The sequence below is a fragment of the Schistocerca gregaria genome, chromosome 2 (genome assembly GCF_023897955.1).
Source record: "Schistocerca gregaria isolate iqSchGreg1 chromosome 2, iqSchGreg1.2, whole genome shotgun sequence".
NCBI lineage: Eukaryota > Metazoa > Arthropoda > Insecta > Orthoptera > Acrididae > Schistocerca > Schistocerca gregaria.
The window spans coordinates 91,891,787-91,905,177 of NC_064921.1; the positions used below are offsets into that span (position 1 = coordinate 91,891,787).

General features: G+C 38.7%; 1 protein-coding gene across 2 annotated transcripts in view; it reads left to right on the top strand.

Annotated features, from left to right (window-relative positions):
• Window positions 1-13,391, top strand: part of LOC126336403 (dyslexia-associated protein KIAA0319-like protein) — a 143,478-nt gene that overhangs the window by 70,200 nt on the left and 59,887 nt on the right. For both annotated transcript variants that reach the window (XM_050000089.1, XM_050000090.1), the window contains exons 7-9: window positions 497-685; window positions 5,745-5,973; window positions 9,046-9,274. In XM_050000089.1, the coding sequence (XP_049856046.1) occupies window positions 497-685; window positions 5,745-5,973; window positions 9,046-9,274 (647 nt within the window). The remainder of the gene's footprint in view (window positions 1-496; window positions 686-5,744; window positions 5,974-9,045; window positions 9,275-13,391) is intronic.

Below are 13,391 nucleotides of genomic sequence, written 5' to 3' on the forward strand. Positions count from 1 at the left end.
ACAGGTATTGCAAAATGTTATCAGGCCTGTCAAAAGAATAGTATATAATTTATGAGTGCTTTGTGTACTTGATCGTTTTTGTGTGTGTACTGTATTTTTACATTTGTTTCAATATCTTCGTTTGTCATTTCCCTTACATGTGTCGTTTGACTCTTTCTTTCACTTTCTACACTGGGAATCACCTTTCTTGTCCAAAACTGGTGTTTCTGCACCGGAAATCACATTTCTTGTCCAAATTGATCTTAGGTATTGGAAAAATAAGACAGTAATTGCCACAGGCTAGAAGTTATTTTGGCAGCTTGTGACTTTTTGAGACTATTGTAGTATACAGTGGATTTCTGAATGTTGTATCTAAACTCTAAGCTATCAAGATTCATATGTACTAATTTCTTTTTTTTTTTTTTTTTCAGAATAAAAACCTTTGAGATAACTTAGATATTATTATTCTCTTTGAACTTCAGTTAATATTAATGTTTGTTGGAATGTGCTTATGCAGGAGAACACTACAAATATGAATGGACCCTCCTTTCTCAGCCAGAGGGTGACAGTAGTGGTACAATGAATGATCAGAATGGAGGGACACTCAAGTTGAGCCATCTCACTGAGGGGCTATACAGGTTCAAAGTCAGTGTGTCTTCACCTACAGCCTATGGCGAGACATTTGCGAATGTCAGTGTATTACCTCGTGAGTATCTGCTCATCCTAAATTTTATACTTTTTGTGTCAGTACCATTTTCACTTATTCATTCACACAAAATTTAATATTAAGACTTCCTTAAACTGTTGTGAACTTCTTGAAGATATTGATAGTTTTAGGTTGTTGTTGTTGTTGTTGTTTTTGAAATATTGCACATGAGTGGTAAACTGGTGCAAGTTCAATTTCCACATTTCTGCTTACGACCATATTTATAAACCACACACTGACTTATTTGTGAAAGAAGAGCAGCAGTCCTGCTACAGCCCACAATTGATTTAGGCAATGTTAAATTGGCATGCACCCTTTTAACACTGCCGAAATCGGCAATAGGCTGGAACAGGACTGCAGCTCTTCTTTTACTTGAGTGTTACAAATATGGTCTGAGGTTGAAACTGCAGAAGTTGAACTTGTGTCCCTTATCTCTCAGGTACAGAATTGTTCATAACAGTTTACAAGATGACCACATCATCATTTTCTATAGTCTTGTTAAGCGAGAATATGAAGATGCAAACATTAACAATTATAAAAAGGATAGGTTGGTACCGACTGTAAATATGACACATTGAGTTGCACAATGTAAACACTGCCACACACTGAGCTTTCATCCAGAGCCTTCCCTTAGAAAAGAGAAAAAAAAGAAATAAAGGAATACACACACATTCATACCAGCAGACATCTCCTGTACACATGATCGCAATCTCCAATCACTCTAGCCAGATGGCAACTGTTGCATTGAACAAAAGTAGTAATCAGGAGTGGGGCAGGGAAGAGGGGAGATAGCAGGGTATGGTTTGGAGGGGGGGGGGGGGGGGGGGAGCACTATGTAAAGACACAAGCAGGAATTAGAAGACAACACAATAAGGCTGCCCGGTGCAGCATTGGGGGGATGTATGGGAGGGAGTTAGGGGAAAAGGGGAGCAGAAAAGGAGAGGAACAGAGGGGGGAAATGGCTGGTGGGTGTGTTGCCAGAGAGCAGCACAAGTGAGGGTGAGGGAATGTGAATTGTGGACACTAGGTTATTGTGGGGTAATTTTGGAAGTTGAATATGTTTGTAAGGATAATTCCCCATCTGCACAGTTCAGGCAAGCTGGTGGTGGAGGCGAGCATCCATATGGCCTGAGTTACGAGCAGCCATTGAATGAAGCACATTATGTTCAGTTGCATGTTGTGCCACAGGGTGGTACACTTTGCTCTTGGGCACAGTTTGAAAGTGACCATCCATTCTGGTGGACAGATGGATGGTAGTCCTACCACTATAAAAGCTGTGAAGTGTTTGCAACAGAGCTGGTATATCACATGACTGCTTTCACAGGTGGCCTTGTCTCTGATGAAGTAAGATAATGTAACAGGACTGGATTAGGAAGTACTGGGTAGGTGGCCTGGGCAGGGCTTGCACCTGGGTCTTCCACAGGGATATGGTCTCCATGGCAAAGGACTGGGATTGAGAGTGGCATATGGATGGACTAGGATGTTGTCCCAATATCAGCTCTTTACCACAGAGATCATATCACTGTGAAAGTCCCAGGTCCAAGACCTGCCCAATCTACCCACCCATTACGTCCTATTACAATCCTGTCACAGGGTTATCCTGCAACATCAGAGGCTGGGCCACCATTGGAAGCAGCCATGTAATATAAAAGCTCTACTGCAATCTTTGCCTAGTTTTTTATAGTGGTATGACTACCAAAAACTGTCCAGTGCAAACTGGCCAAGAGTAAAGTGAACCATCCTGTGGCAAAGCATGTAGTTATACATAACATACTTGATTTCAATATCTGGTGCACTAACCTGGCCATGTGGATCCTCCTCTCCACCAACAGCTTTTTTGGACTACGCAGATGAAAGTTATCCTTACAACACAATTACTGCTCCAAAAATTATCCCAGCTCAACCTAGGATGAACTACTGTATTTACTCGAATCTAAGCCGCACTCACATCTAAGCCGCACCTGAAAAATGAGACTGGAAATCAAGGAAAAAATATTTTCCTGAGTCTAAGCCGTACCTGAAATCTGAGACTCAAAATTCAAGGGGACAGAAAAGTTTTAGGCCGCACCTCCAAATCGAAACAAAGTGGGTCCATTGTAGTATGAGACACAATTTAGGTCGAATGAATGATGATACAGCTACAGTAGTTTGGTTCGAGTCGTAAGCTTAGCAGTTAAGCTTTACCAGGTAGCCATTGATATGTGTCAGGTCCTCCGTCCGTATTTATACGGGTACCCTCCCTTTTTCGCGTACTTCATCTGGTTTGAATTGATTGCTTATTTTTCTTTGATCTGATAAGTGCCGTTCTCTTTGTTATAGGTGTTTACGTCACACTAAGCTGAAAATGCATTGCTGTACTGTGTCATGCATTGTTTGTTGCATTCTGATAATGAGTGTTTATGACCTGTCGCCGCTCACGGCATGGCTTGCTTTTGTGCACGATACCGCCGCTTACAATTAACAAAAGATAGAGAGAGGAACCGTCTCATTAGCGAAACAATGGCAAGAGACTGCTATTTGTTGTTACTTACACTGCTACTTTCTTTGATAATGATCAACAAGAACCAAATAATAGACAGCGTATGATAGGAGATGTTCTGAACGAGAGTTTAGTGAAAATTTTTCTCCGTTTGAAAATCTCTACAGATGCCTCTTTAGTACATTACATTTTGCACTGAAATTAGAGTCATCTTAGATTTAAAAATCTAGTCAATTGCCGTGCTTCATTTCTGACTGTATCACTATTAGACATAAGAATAATATGAATATAAACATGACATTGTATCTATAGTCTTCCACGTTTGCTGTTGTCTCACTCTAGTCTCGTAGTTTATTAGGCAGACAGGATTTAAATGAGTTAGCAGCAAACACGAAAGAATACATGGCAAAATGTTTATATTCGTATTATTCTTATGGTGAAGAGAATACTGCATGCGATTCACAATTCATAAAAGTTCCTATAAGAAACCATCTCTTCTCACAGGTAGGAAAAAATTCAGAACATAGAGTTGGCAATGTTGACAAACATCCCAAACAGTCTTGCCAGTTGGATTTTCGTAGTACATCGAAATGCTGCTACATTTGAAGGTGGACAATACGAAATTTATATTTACTTTGTTGGATAATGTATGAAAATGCAGTGCTCGAAACTCGAGGCGAAGAAAAAAAGCTCGTCTTCCACCTTCTTCTTCTTCTTCTTCTTCTTCTCCTCCTCCTCCTCCTCCTCCTCCTCCTCCTCCTCCTCTCTCTCTCTCTCTCTCTCTCTCTCTCTCTCTCTCTCTCTCTCTCTCTTTCCTTCTTCTTCTTCTTCTTCTTTTTTTTCACAGGACTTCCGCTTACTTTGCGCTCGATTCTAAGCCGCAGGCGGTTTTTTGGATTACAAAAACCGGAAAAAGTGCGGCTTAGATTCGAGTAAATACGGTAATGTCCCCACACCCTCCACTCAGCAGTTTCTGCCTCTGTCCTATCGCCTAACCCCAGTTCACATCACCTCACCCTCATTGAGCACCGTTGTCTGCCAACACACCACTCAGTCTTTTCCCCTTCTCTGCTCTGCCACTTTTCTGCTCCCAGTTTCCCCCCCTCCCCCCCCCCTCCACCCCCCATGCCACACCCTCCCGAAACTGTACCATGTAGGCTTGTCGTGTTGTATTCTGGTACCTGCTTGCTCTGCAAGACAACACTCTTATCCCACCCCCCACCCCCTTTTCCCTCCCATTTATACTCTGCTGTGCCTCCACCGTCCCTGCCCCACTTCCAATTTCTTGTTTCGTTCAACATAGCAGTTGCTGTCTATCTACCTTTTTATTGCATGACTAGTTCTGGAGGCTTTACAGCTCCATCATCAGGTTCCAGCTATTGTGAACAAGAAACGGAGGGAATAGTACAAAATGGCTTGAACATGTAGCAGGCGGGCCAATTGATCACAAGGGATCAAGCTTACATCTATGTGACACATGGGACTGTAACAGAAGATGTTAAGGAAGGGGGAGAGGCACAGTTAACATGCAAGTTACAAAGTAAGTCTGATGAACATGAACACTTATGTGTTGGTACAGAGAATGATGCACCTGCCTCACTACTAGGCAAGGAAGTAAATAGTGTGCTCAGGCGGCTCGTAAGTAGCGACACTTAAGTGTGCATTTTTGTTACATTTATTTTCTAATTTTCATGTTAATTGTACCCCTCCCCTTCCCTTAATGTTTTTTGTTACAGTCCCATGTGTCATGTAACCACAAGTCTGATCCCATGTGATTAACTGGCACTCCCACCATACACCCATGATTTAATAATCCGTACGATTAGTACCATTAATTGTGGCATTACATATGTTTGTTAGAATGTTTATCTCATTTTGTACTGTTCCCTCTCCTCAATGTTCACAGTGGGTGACATCTAATGATAGAGCTACAAAGCCTCTAAAACTAGTTGTGCAATAAAAAGATACATTAGCTACAACTGAAGTAAATTTTTAATTCACTTATCATGAGTCTCAGTTGTGGATGTTCTCCAAATCAGATTTTGTGCAAACTACTTCATTTATATGTAATGAGACAGTAAAATTCTCATTTTTATCCCAAGTTGTTAACATTTTGGGGAGCCTGTTTTAAATGTTCAGAGGTTTTCTGAAATCACTGTAGTTGAATGCTGAAGCAATTTATCATGTTAGACTGTAGATGAAATGTTGCTCATATATTGTCTGAGCCTGTTAAGCTTTCTGTTATTTTTTATCGCTGATAGTGATTTATCACCTCAGAATAGTATTTGCATTCTTTGTGTAAAATGTAGTAAATTTTTGTTTTTCCCACATGCTTGACCAATATTGGATAGTTTCAGCTGTATATTGGAAACAGCAAGTTATAATTTTTGTGTTGTCTTATGTGTAGAATCACTTGGACTATACAGCTCCTCTTCCTAGTTAGAACTTGGTGCTCATCCTTTCATAACATTTCATTTTGATATACCTCTATTCAACACAGAAAAGCTAGTCTATATGATAAAATTTTATTGTTGTCGTGTACAACATTCTGTGTTACTTTATTTATTTTTCATGTTACAGCAAAACGAATAAATCAACCTCCTGCTGCAATAATTACTCCTCCATCCCAGACTGTGAAGTTGCCTAACACAGGTGCAGTGTTGGATGGTTCAATGAGCAAGGATGATGACCAGATCATTGGCTGGCACTGGGAACTGCAGCAAGGCCCAATTGGCTACCAACCACACCTTGTGGACACACCTACACTGCAACTGGATAATCTTGTTCTTCCAGGAAACTACACATTTAAGTAAGTCACTGATGCTAAAAGGGTATTTCTGACGACACAAGTAAATTGCAAACCTCTGATTCCATGAAATGAAGTATAGTAAAAAGGCTTTTCCCTGGGACTTCAACAACATATGCATTCAACACATGCATTGAACGCACTCCTCCTCCGCCTGTCTGCGTCCACCTCTTCCTCCCTCTGTGTCCACCTCATTCTCCCTCTGTCTGATCACCTCAACCTCCCACCTCTATCAGTCTATCTCCTCCTCCCTACTCTCTCTGTCTCTCCATCTCCTCTTCACTCTCTTTTCGTCCATTTTCTCCATCCCCTCTCTCTGACCATATATTCCTACCCTGTGTGATAGAAAAATATACTCTGTTTCCATATACATATGTTGAACGGCTTACGGGTATCCTTCCAAAAAGACAAAATGTGTCTTTATCACTAAGTATATACCATATTTTTTCTTATTTTCATTGTGAAACAGTGCATGTCATTCTCAGCGAAAGAATGTTACAATCATTCATTTAAATATTTCGATGCTTGAAATTCAAATTTGAATGCTACTCTGGCAAATTTTGACTAGTTTGTATCACAGCTCCATCTAATCTCCACTACGACTTTCAGCAGTGGTTACCAGCAACAAAGCAGCTGACTGTTGCCCTAAGAAGTTTTTATTATTATTGTTTTACAAAACTGTTGGTGAATTACTGTTATGTCTTTTGAAACTAAATTGTACAGTGAATGGTACTGTAGTAATGAAATTTCCTTTTTCTTATACCAAAATTAGTATCAATTTTCCTTTGAAACACACTCATGAGTGTGATGCCCAGGGAGAAAAAATATTCTCACTGTATGAATGTAATATGAAATCAGAATGATAAAATATTCAGTCACAGTGACAACGTATGTCTGTTGAGGTATAGATGGTAGAACCATCTAAAAGATGGGGTGGACGGACAAAATTCTGGTTATGTGAAGACATGAAAGTAGCCAATAAGATGTTAGGATATAATTCCATTTCAAGATTATCACAGATGACTTCCTTGTTACCAATATATTAGATCAGCACATGCTGTAAAGAAATCCTGACCTATATCAAAAATGTAGAAATTTTAAGGAAAAATAAACCAAAATATGAAAATTGCCATACCTTAACTTCTTTCATAAAACTATCATTGACAGTATTAACCTCAAAAAACAGTCTATCATTGCTCTTCCTGAATTAAAAAAGGCCAACGCTGTCAAATCTCTATGTAATTTGAGATCAAGTTAGTATTTTAGCTGACAGTGTTGGCTCCAATATTGGAAAAATAATGTCACTGTACTTATATTATGGATTTACACATAGAAAATTTCAGACCAAACCTGACCTGGAATTTCATAGTTGTTGAAAGACAACATAAGTGAGGATTAAAATATGGTAAAAGTTTCAAGTGTAAAGAAGAAAACAAAAGCCGTGCTCTAACTTGGTTACCATATCATTCTTAGCCTTAAAGTTCATGATCTGTGTAACACAAATCCAGTTGATTTCTATCTGGCTGATCCTCAACAGTGATACATGAGCTCATTCACTATCATTCACTTTGTGCTCAAAGCATAGCTCACTTTTATCATTTGCCATTTTGTCTGGCCTTCGGTACACTGTCCATTTTTTCCCTATTCGGCAATGTCATTTCTCTGTGCCAGTTTTCGTTGTGCCTGTCTAAGCTTCTCAATGTATCATCTTACTCCTACCGGAACTTACCTATGCCTTATTTGACATTTCCTTTTCTTTTTAATAGTTGACTCATTTTCATGTAATGTTGTATTCTTAATATTCTGCATGGAGATCCAGCATTAATATACCTTCTGAACTATTGGCAAACTTGTCCCTTTGGTTTCCCACAAACCCTGTACTAAAATGCACGTGCGCTTGTTTGCGCGCTGAGACCACTGGTTCTTCATCCCTGTATCTTGTCTCTTGCAACACTTCTATTCCAATTTCTTTTTTCTCCATCTCATTTCTGATCTACTTAAGCCTTATAGCTTTTATCATTGTCTTTGTATTTATGGTTCTCATTCAGAAAGTTCTTTCAGCTATGATCTTTATTGAGGTTCTGAGAAGATCCAGTTTTTCGTAATGCTTCATTAAACTTAACAAGAGTTTGTTCCCATGAAGCAATTTAGATTTAACTGTGCACTCCATTGCTCAACTTTTAAGTGGGTTTATTGGTATCACACTGTCTGGCCAGTGAATACAAATGAGGTTTTTTTTTTACCTCAGAGTTTTCTTTCAGGTTACTCCTGATGAGATGCTTTTGGTAGTTCTCTCTAACATGGAGTTGAAAAGCTTTTCACACTCTTTATTTTTCAGAAATTTAATTCCTCTTCCACTTTCAGCTGTGTTAACTAGGATTTGCTTGTAAACATAGGCAGTGGTCTCTGCTGGCTGCTATACACAGAGCAAGGAATAAAGCCTCCCCTCCGCACTTACCCTTGTTGTTTACTGCTTTTTTTCCTTCCCTATCAATTGTGAAATAGCACCAAAGTCTTCAGTTCAATCATGCTACAGTTTTTTCATTGCAGTGGGCATATTATCATAACTTTATCTCAAACAGAAATCTGCATACACCAAGAGAAAATGTGGACAGTGACACAAAAAGTACTGAAATTTCTGTTGTTGAGGGATAACTATTCATACAAAATAAGAGTAGATGCGAAGGAAAAGAGTTATGACAGTTGTGCGGGATAGGTGAGTTATCCAGAACAAGGGCTTCCCAAAGAATGTGTGAAGCAGTAAGGGAGGGTTTTCTCATCTTTCTGGTAGACAAAACAGCTCTGAGATCTTGTGAACTTCTATTCTTTTCGTTATCATTATCTACTGTTGTTCCAGTTTTTTTGGTAAGTACATTGCTTGAACTTTCATATTTGTATTTTTTGAATTTCATTATTCCAACAACACTAACAAGTGAAAAGTACATTTTGGACACATTTGATGACATTTTCGTATGAAACTTTTTACAAAATAATGTGATATTCTGTTCTAATATTGTTAACCTTGATGTGTGAGTGCTACTCAAATAATATATCCAGGTAAAACTTTTACAACAGGTTGACTGTTGAGGACTCCGACCATGCAATGAATTCAACCACAGCAAATATAACAGTATTGAAAGTAACTGATTATCCACCAGAGGCAAATGCTGGTCAGGATATAATAATCTATCTCCCACATAACAACCTCACTTTGAATGGGAACCTGAGTACTGATGACCGGGGGATTGCAAGTTGGGAGTGGACAAAGAGTCCCACTGATCAAAATAAGGCTGTGGATATGCAGGTTAGTGAACTCCATTTACTCTTGATACTTTCTAAATGAAGAAGCCAACAGACAGAAATATAGTTGCTTTTTAACATAGCTTTTTTAAGGGAATTTGAAGACACGTTTAATCACTCTCGGCATATAATGACTGCTGATACCAAGAAAATAGCTAAGATACCTGTCCTCACAATCATATGAGCATCTGAAAAGAGAAGCTTCAATAGCAGAAAAAGGGGAGGAAGTGCAATCTAAACTAACTGACACTATCATCCTGTATGACACTGGTGTGACAAGTGGCAGATGCTTCTTCATTGTACACAAAATTTGTAGGCACCATTAAATGTAACTTTAGAAACTTGAGCCCCCCTTCTTTTTCTTCAAGCAGCTTCTCAGTTGTACTCATAAGGCTGTGTTAATAATGTTTTTGTCCTAACAAGGAGAAAACCCATGTTGTACCAGGGTGTATATGACCCGGGAGATCCGGGAAAACCCGGAGTTTTTTCATCTGGGAGGAAACGAGGAAAAACCCGGAAATTATTAGAATTCTGGGAATTTTTCATTGTTTTAGTTTTCAGTTAGATTTTTGTAATTTTGGCTGGTAAGAATCAATATTCTAACAAAGGATATTAAGATATTCCAGTAATAAGGAGTAGTACCAGAGAAAAAAAAGTAAATGAAACTTAAAACAACAAATTGCCTCTGATGAGTGTGGATTCACAACTGTTTCATTAGATTCATTTGAGCAGTTGCGAGCAGGCTCAAGCACACGCACAGTTGAGTTGCGTATGAGTAGTACCTTCTCCCGCTCCTGGCTACAGAAGTGTGGCTGTTAGCCGCATAAGCAATAGCAGCAAGCAGTCAGATGCCACCCTGAAACATTTTACAGGCACACCCAAGCTGCCAGACTCACACATGTGCAACAGGCGCAGATCTAGGGGGTGGGTGAAAATGGGGTATCTGTCCCAGGCAGCAATTTCAGGGAGGGGGGGAAGATTCATCAAATTCATATTCTTGAGGGGGAAAACCTTGTTTTACAAAGCTCATAGTGTCCAGTGCACATTGGTATCTATTACTCATACAGTTTTGAAATGCATCCCTGTTGGCTTTTGAACATTTTTGAACACATTCTAAGTTGATTTCTGAATGAATCATAAGTTGATGTTTGAATGCGTGCATAGTGTAGGTGATGTCTCTGCCAGGGGAATCCCTGTTGCCTCTAGAAATAAACTTTCCTGCAGACAAAAGGGGATGGGGCTATACGAACTTAGCAGAATGCCAATTGCTGAATGTTTATGTGGTTGACTGGGCTTGCGAATGATCACTGTTGTTATAATTACTAGTGAAAGCCATAGATTCAAACTACCAGAGAGGGAATAAATGACTAACAGGGATAACAGGTAAGAAAGATTACGTGTTATCTTCTTGGTGTACCCAAGAAAATGACATTTTGATAGAAAGTTTTTGGCCAGACCGCTATACCAGTAAGGGCCAGATGTACAATAACCAACTAGCAGACATTTAAGTTCTATTCTGGGAGTAGTGCAGAAAACGTGTTGTACGAACAGGTAATAACACCTGAGCAGAGAATAAACACAGGATAACTAAACCGGTGATGGTGGCAGACTTAGTGATGTTAACCGGAGAATAAGTTTTGACACTGGCAGGAATAGTTACAGAATTAGTGCTGACAAAATTGTTTGTTAGAACGAGGAAGGAGAAGGAATGGTTGTGGAAGAATATGAAGATTCTAAATTTACATAAAAATTTCGTACTACTACTTTTCGATCTCATGCTTGAGAAGCTGGAGCATATAAATGAAATGGGAAACTGTTTCCTTACATAAAGCTTTTTGCTTGTAATAGGCCTAATAGGCATATGATATTGGTACTTTGTGAATTATATTCTGTAATGTTTAAAAAAATGACTATTTATTCCAAAACAGTCTCGTTTATTTGGTGTGTATTACAATCACTGCAGACAGTGACAAAATACACGTAATCAGCTCAAGAAACCACACCAGTCTTGGGTACTATTTGTATTAACAGCTTTTTCAGTATTAGACGACATTTCGTTTTTTCGTGTAGCAAAACGTTTGATGAACTTTGATAAGGTAATAAATACTTTTGCAGAAAGGAAAGCATGTCATGTAAAGCTGTTGCAAGATAAGAGAAAAAAAACGATAGGACTTAAGGACTGAAGAAATGTGTACTGTCTTGATTGTCTCTTGTCATTACTGGTTTTATGTATCCTATATTTAATTTTATGCCACACAAAACAGCAATTTATTAGCTAATAGGCAATAAAGAGTGCAAATTTTCTGAAGCGTTCTTGTTCTCCTGGTTACAAATAATCCCATCCAGTATTAATTGCGAGCGAGCTTTTTTCCTTCCTTTCTCTTTTTTTATTTTTTATTTATTTAAAAAAATAAGAAGAAAAAAGAGGGCCAGGATGCATTGCCAGCTGACTGGTGGCAGGTCAGGCACCACAGGGCATTTTAATTTTCACTGTCCAGAACATCGTTTGATGGCATCTATTACAAAATATGCACGTTTGAATTCAACAGAGCCAAGTACAGTGATGTGTGATAGAAGAATGCTGTATAAAGAGGTGTGGCACTGCAGTTTGGCACACTTAAGACCAAATAACATGTCTTACATTTCCTCGAAGACATATGTTTTATGTATCAGACTTCAGAAAGGTTTGTGCTACAAAATGATTTAATTTTTGGCATTCTACCTCAAACACTGGAGAGAGGGGAGGCACCACTACCTAGTATTATCCCGGTTTGGAAATATCATATAAAGAACTGATACACAGAGCATTTTGAGTTGTAGTGGGGAGGTGGGTAGTCTCCACATCACCCTTGTTTCCATTTAATGGTTTTGCTGTTTCCTTTTCATTTATTGCTTTCACATCAAATGAAAACAAAACAGATTTCTGAGGCCAGGAGCTGTCAAGTGAATTAAAATACATTCACGTAATTATGGAAGGCTAAAATAAGTTATTAGTTTCAGATTTTATTTTATTTCCACCTTTCTGACAGTCAAGCATTAATCACCTTGCAGAATGATGAAGCTATTTTTGTCGGTTTGCTAAAGAAATTTGGCTTGTAGTACTCTTTTCTGCTGAGGCAGTCCACTTGTGTGAATATTATTGAAAGGGAAACAGGGCAACCAAGAGCACAGGAAGACTTTAGTGCAATAAAACTGAATGACAAGTGCAGTAACAAACCATCAGAAATTGAAAATATTTTGAATAATCATTTTTTAAATGTTGTGGAGAAAATAGGATCTAGATCTTCACTAGAAGAGGCAAGGCTATTAATAGAAGAGGCCATACCTGCGCAGTTTGAAACAACTGTAATTCCACCAACCTCTCCCTCTGAAATCAGTAAAATAATAAACTCACTGAAAAGTAAAAGCTCTTACGGAATTGATGGCATTTCCAGCAAAGTACTTAAAGCTTGTTCCCCACAGATAAGTAGGATTCTCAGCCACATATGTAATAGCTCTTTGGAGCAGGGTGTTTTCCCTGATAGACTGAAATATGCCATTGTAAAACCATTGCATAAAAAGGGGGATACGTCGGATGTCAACAACTATCGCCCAATCTCTCTTCTGACAGCTCTATCAAAAATTTTTGAGAAAGTAATGTATTCAAGAGTAGCCTCCCATATTTGTAAAAATAAAGTACTAACAAAATGTCAGTTTGGTTTTCAGAAAGGCTTTTCAACAGAAAATGCTATATATGCTTTCACTGATCAAATATTAAATGCTCTGAATAACCGGACATCACCCATTGGTATTTTTTGTGATCTCTCAAAGGCCTTTGATTGTGTAAATCATGGAATTCTTTTAGATAAGCTAAATCATTATGGTTTGAGTGGGGCAGTGCACAAATGGTTTAATTCATACTTAACTGGAAGAATGCAGAAAGTTGAAATAAGTGGTTCGTGTAATGTTAAAACAACAGCTGATTCCTCAAACTGGGGTGCTATCAAGCACGGGGTCCCACAGGGTTCAGTCTTAGGTCCTTTACTGTTCTTGATATACATTAATGACTTACCATTCCATATTGATGAGGATGCAAAGTTAGTTCTTTTTGCTGATGATACAAGTATAGTAATAACATCCAA